The sequence below is a fragment of the Lycorma delicatula genome, chromosome 4 (genome assembly GCF_047948215.1).
Source record: "Lycorma delicatula isolate Av1 chromosome 4, ASM4794821v1, whole genome shotgun sequence".
Classification (NCBI taxonomy): Eukaryota; Metazoa; Arthropoda; class Insecta; order Hemiptera; family Fulgoridae; genus Lycorma; species Lycorma delicatula.
In genome coordinates, this window is record NC_134458.1 from 84,636,321 (window position 1) to 84,642,483 (window position 6,163).

General features: G+C 29.5%; 1 protein-coding gene across 1 annotated transcript; it reads left to right on the forward strand.

The window, feature by feature from the left end:
* Nucleotides 1-1,064: 1,064 nt before the first annotated feature.
* Nucleotides 1,065-5,510, forward strand: LOC142322888 (alpha-tocopherol transfer protein-like). The gene is made up of 3 exons (XM_075361981.1): nt 1,065-1,150; nt 3,923-4,025; nt 5,217-5,510. The coding sequence occupies exons 1-3, from the start codon at nt 1,073-1,075 to the stop codon at nt 5,222-5,224; spliced, it is 189 nt and encodes a 62-aa protein (XP_075218096.1). The 5' UTR covers nt 1,065-1,072; the 3' UTR covers nt 5,225-5,510.
* The last annotated feature ends 653 nt before the right edge of the window (nt 5,511-6,163 follow it).

A 6,163-nucleotide genomic window follows, 5' to 3' on the forward strand; every position in this document is an offset into this window, starting at 1 on the left:
ATCGGCGACACTCAATTACTCCCTGTGATGAAACTCCTCAACAATTTCTTGCTCCGTGCAATTTAGAAGATCCCGACAGACGACCACACCTCTTTAGGTGTTGAGTTTACTGTGGGGATCGACATGTACAGCCAGTTCTCCAATATTTTTAAGCCCCAAAATCTTTTGAGACTGGACATCATTTACAGTCTCAACATGAAGTCCCATGAAGGTCTACCTTATTTATTTTACAGGGCCATAGTAGCGCATTTGGTTGTCTCCCAAGCGATGAGAAAAGGACTCACCCTCGAGAAATTTCCATCCTCCTTTGTAATGACCAAATATTTGGGTTTCGGTACATTACTACTTTTAAAAAAAGCTTTTTGTAAGCTTTTTCTAGCCTCAATCTCAATCCTTTTAGTTTCCGCACTTTTTCTCCGTTTTGCTTCAGGCGCAACGGCCGGTTCTAAACGAGGGTGTTTGCGTGAACCCTCTGCCACGTTTAGTTGTTCAGTTTCCATGAACAAATAATCCCAAAAATTCCATCAAAAATTAATCAAGATGGTAGTTTTTTCTTAAATCCTCGTCAAACTAAATATTTTTTCCCTTCATGCTATATATTATAATTGAATTAAAAATAATAAATCAATAAAATTGATTAATATATAGCTGGATTTTTTTATTCCGCATTTATATTTTCAAAACACGACATTTGCGTACTACGTCAAATGTCGAACTGGGTATCATGTAAATTATAAAAATTTACATGATACCTATTTGACAAACAAAGGTTTAATTATTGAAATATAAAAAGAAGGCTATGTATTTTATATGCATGCATGTATGTGAGTGCACATGCACACACACACACACACACACACACACACACACACACACACACACACACACACACACACACACACACACACACACACATACACACACACACACACAAATATTTTAGCTGTAAATATGTTGTTTCTAATTGATGTACATATATACATAAACTATGATACTTATTTCACCATAATATTCTTTAGAAGTCCCTGTTTTTCTTCAGGAAGTTTATTCCCAGCGATTACAAGAAATTGATATGAGAAATTGCCCAACGTATGTTGATAAAATAGTTAATATGTTCAAAATGTTCATGAAGGAAAAAATGCGAAATAGGGTAGGTATTACCATACATTTATTTTTTATTTTTATATAATTTTTCCTTTTGTAAATTTATTGGTATTTTTATATTTTTAATTATTTTTTTTCAACAATGTGTACTATCTTAGTAAAAACTTAATGACAATTATTTGTACAGCGAAGAAAGTATTTAACAAATAAATATTAAATTAACCACCGCATATAATATCTAACATCACTGTTGATAACTACAGGCATAAAGTTTAGTTATATTTAACTAAAACAGGAATTTTTTTTTAGTGTAATCAAATGTTGTGGTCACTGACCACTAACAAGTGATAATAACTTGTAGTGATACTGTTTGTTATAAAATATTTTGCAATGATATTGTTTGTTATAAATTTACTGAACAGTGTATAACATTGATGATTGATAATTTTATTTTACCAGTTTATTAAATAATGGCTGTATTTCATACCCTTGAGTTTCCAAGGAATCCAAAGTAACCAGGCACTAAAGCCTAGAAGCCATATAAGATGTAAATAATATTGTTTTGTTAATCTGATTTCACATTTTAAATTATGTTAATTCAGTATAAGGATTCCAAGCTCTTACTTGAATTGCTTATCATATGTTTTCAATTCTTATGATAATATTTGTCAGCTCGTATTATCACTACTGTTTCTAGCAAAAAATAGTAGTACCTTTTCTTCTAAGAAACAAAAGTTTACACCCAGAAACACAAATAATATATAAAAATATTTGTTAGGACCTTCTGGCATGTAGGGTTACATCTTTGTAAAGAAACATTTGTAAACTTCCTTATGCACAACATTATACATCTCTTGCAACATGATGGTTTTATAACATCAGTATAATTTTAAGCAGTTGTGTTTTGCCTGTAATGGACTTGTGAACTAATGATCAAAATCATATTTGATAATCTAATTTCTATAAATTATCAAGTTAGATACTGCTTGATGTTTGATGCGATTTTCTGTGGATGGTTAACTGCAAACTAATCAGATTTCATTGTCAGTGAAAGCCAATAGTCTATTGTACTACTTAAAAATCAGAAGAAAGTGGAAAAAATTCTCGTAAAATTAATTCATTGAATTTAAAACGAAATTTTAACTCATTGTTTGTAAAGGGAAATGTATGCTATGATATTTTGGTTTTGTCCAATAATTTATTTTGTTTTTTTTCTGGGAGAGGTTTAAACCTTGCCTGAACCCTCTTTACTGTATCAGCAGTGTGAAGCAAATATTTATAAGATTTTGTAGGTTCTTAAACTGTTTTACTGTATAAATTTATTGTAATTCAGTTTATAATTATAAATTTTAAATGATTTGAATATTGTTAATGATAAAACAATGACAACAGAAGGGTATTAAGAATAAGAAAGAGTAAGGGTATTAATCAACTAGAGAACACCCTAGGTTATTCTTTCACTTTTTTTTTGTTTGTGTTTTTTTTTTTTGGTTGTATTTGAGATTTTTAATTTTCATTGTTTAGATATATATTCTTATTTTAGGAATAGTTAAACAAATATTTTATTCTACATACTTTACGAGGGTCCAAAGTATCTATAAAGTGAAACAATTTGAATAAAATTGAATTACCAAAAAAGTAAATTAGAAAGTTATAAGTTTCAGGAAAAATTTCATAATTTTTTTCTTATTGACCACACTGAAAATAATAAAAAGAATACAAAAACAAAATTTCATTATTGTTTTTTTATATTATATAAGGTGTGGCTATTGAAGAACGAGACTAATGCTGTAAAATATTTTATTTTAAATTTATACATATTTACTTATTATCTTCTTCAATATACATCCCTCCTCTATCCCTACAACACTCCATGCGAATTTTCCATTGTTTGAAACGGTGCTGGAAGTCTTCTGTGAGCTCTTTCATGATGCATGCCGCTTTATCTTTCACAGCTTCAACGGTCTGAAATCTTGTTCCTTTTAATGCATATTTGACCTTGGGGAACATAAAAGCCACATTGTGCCAGGTCAGGCGAATAAGGTAGATGGTCTAACACTGGGATGTTATACTTGGTTAGAAACGTCTTGACAGACCGTACAGTGTGAGCCAGTGCATTGTCCTGATAAAGAACCCATGACTTGTTCTTCCACAATTTGGGTTCTTTTCTTATTTTTCTCAATGGTTCTTTTTGCTCAACTCAACTTTTTGAGCAAGGACCTGTAGGTAGTAATGTTAATTAATTAATAGTTTGGCCTTCAGGAACCCAGTGAAGGTATACAATCCCATGAATATAAAAAAAAACGATCATCATCGCTTTGAATTTTGATCATCTTCTCAGCCATCTTGGAAATGCTTAAATAACTCAAAAAAACCTCACACGTGATAAGCATTCATTGCCATATACTTTTTTTTTAATAAAAGATAAGATTCAGTAGCGGTTTTTCCAAGTTTCATATGAAATTTCACGACAATTCTTTGCTCTAATAAAACACCTATTTTTTCGGCACATCGAAAAAACAGATGTTATCCAAACAAAGGCCATGGCCAGACTAATATGTCTACAGATACTGGAGTGGCAACAATCGGAAGAGAAGGCTTCATGCTACACAGCTGTCGGTCGTACAAATTTGACACATGCGCAGTTCTTCTGTAGCAGCATTAGTCTTATTATTTAATAGCCACACCTCATACACTAAGAGTTATTTTGAAGCTTCAAATGCTAATTTTTTTAATACAGTGTATTCATTAAAACTATTCACAATTAATTTACAAATATTGATTTATGACTGTAATATGCAAGATTGTCAATTTTCAGTTCCACATTCATACTTCATACCAAACATTATATAATTATATGCCACAGTCAATTTTGCCGGAAGAATATGGAGGTGATGCAAAATCTATTCATCAACTTCAAGGTAATAAGTAATAAATTAAAATATTAATCTTTTGATAATTTTTTAACTAATATTTGTTATTTGTTATATGTCATTATTTAAATTGTGTGGAAACAGTATTTTTAAAGGGTGTGGAAGTAATGAAGACGGTCAGGTCATCATAAGTTCAATGTGTACTTCAAGTTGGTAAGTGCACCTGCTGCATGTGTGAGTTACTAATGTCAATGAGGCAGCATCCATATATGTATGTAATACTACTAAGGTTAATTCATTAAACGCTTTTACTATATTCACTTTTGTGTATACATTTTAAAAAAAAATCCACCTATTCATTTGTTAATTAATAAATATTAGAATGAAGAAACACTAACTTTTTGAACAAGAGCAAATTTTTTTAAATTATACAAAATGCCAGCCCACTACTACTTTATCTGTCCTTCATATACATTCTTTATACTTACTACTAGCAGTAAAATAACCTTTCAGTAAAATAATCAGTCTTTTATTCTGATTGTTAATACATATATTATGATGGTAATACATTCTGAACATGTAACATCAGAAAAAATAATGTGCATTCTGATAATAATACATTACATAGATCATGTCAGAACATGAAATAATATTAAAGTAAATATAGGTTAAGGTATGAAATGTATAAAATACCTAAAAAATAAATTGAAATTCAGAAGGCATTAATGAAAATTATTTGACCACATATTTGTATACATGTTAAACAGAGTTGCAGAAAATTCTGGATCTTTTTAAATATTATTCTAAAATTCATCGATAGTAATAATGTTTTTATGAAAGAGTCATTTAATTTCATTTTAAATAAATGATAAAATTTATTTAAGATATTTTAAAAGATTCATAATGATGATGGTTCTTAGAATGGTAGGATTCCCTGTTTTTGTTGTTTTATATTGCAAAACTTTGCAGTTTACCATGAGATTTTTGTAAACTAAGAGTGGCACATTTTTAAGTTCAAAATCAACCACCTATATGCCTTTAACACTGAAAAATGTTGAGTATTTTTTACAGGAGTAAAAGAAATTAGTTAATATTTACAATGTTTTTTCTGTATTTACTATGTAGTTACTTACCTCTTACTCAAGATCATCTGTAAAATTCTTTTAAGCATCTCATTATAGCAGATCTTCTTTTAACAACCTTTTTGTATTTTTTTGTAATTGTTTTTTTATTTTTCAGATCAGTAGAGTAAAAAATTAGAAAGCTATGCTGGGTGGTTTAAAATGCAAGAAAATGTCAAAACTGATAATAGTTTGAGACCGCCAAGATCAAGTCCAAGTAGTGCTGATAAATTCTTTGACTTTGGAACTGAAGGTGCATTCAGAAAGTTGGAAATTGATTAAAATAGTATTATTATTAAATGTACAGTAGGTTTTTCATGAATTTTTTTTTATAGATATGGTTGCTGAATCATTATTCTTTTTGTATTCAGTATACTTTTTTAAATAAATTATTTTACGTGTTGTTTCTCTATTTATTGCTTTTTTATAGTCTTAGTCTTTTTACTATATTCTATTTTGTCTTATTTATTCAAAAAATTAAATTTTACTTCCAAAGGTGTTTTACTAAAATAAAAATAAAAAATAAAAATAAAATTTTTTCCTGTCCAGAAAATTTTGACATATCTTCACGTTTCACATCCCCCAGACCCCACTGTCAGTTCAAACGTTTTTATACATCTATATATATATATATATATTTCACTTTCTTGTGGACACGATAACTGCCATAATTTTGCGCCAATAACTTTTAAATTGATACATAAGATATAACAACCCAAAATGTTGGTCAAGTCCATTAATGGGAAAAGTCAGACCATGGGGAGGGCTTTTAAAAAAAAACAAAATACCGCTATAACTTTCTTATTAAGTAAAATATCGAATTCATTTAAAGTTTTTACTATTCTTTGGATAAGGGCCTAAAACTTATCTAAGTAAAGTTTTTGATATCCAACCATTGACCCAGGGGGTGGAAAAAATGGGGTTTCGAAGACAAAACAAATCATATCTCCCTTAGGCATAGCATCAAATCAGTTTAAAGTGGTCATTAGTCCTCTAAACATTACCTAAGACTTTTGTCTGAAACAATTTTTGATATGACAAACCCTTACGGCAAGGGATGACCAA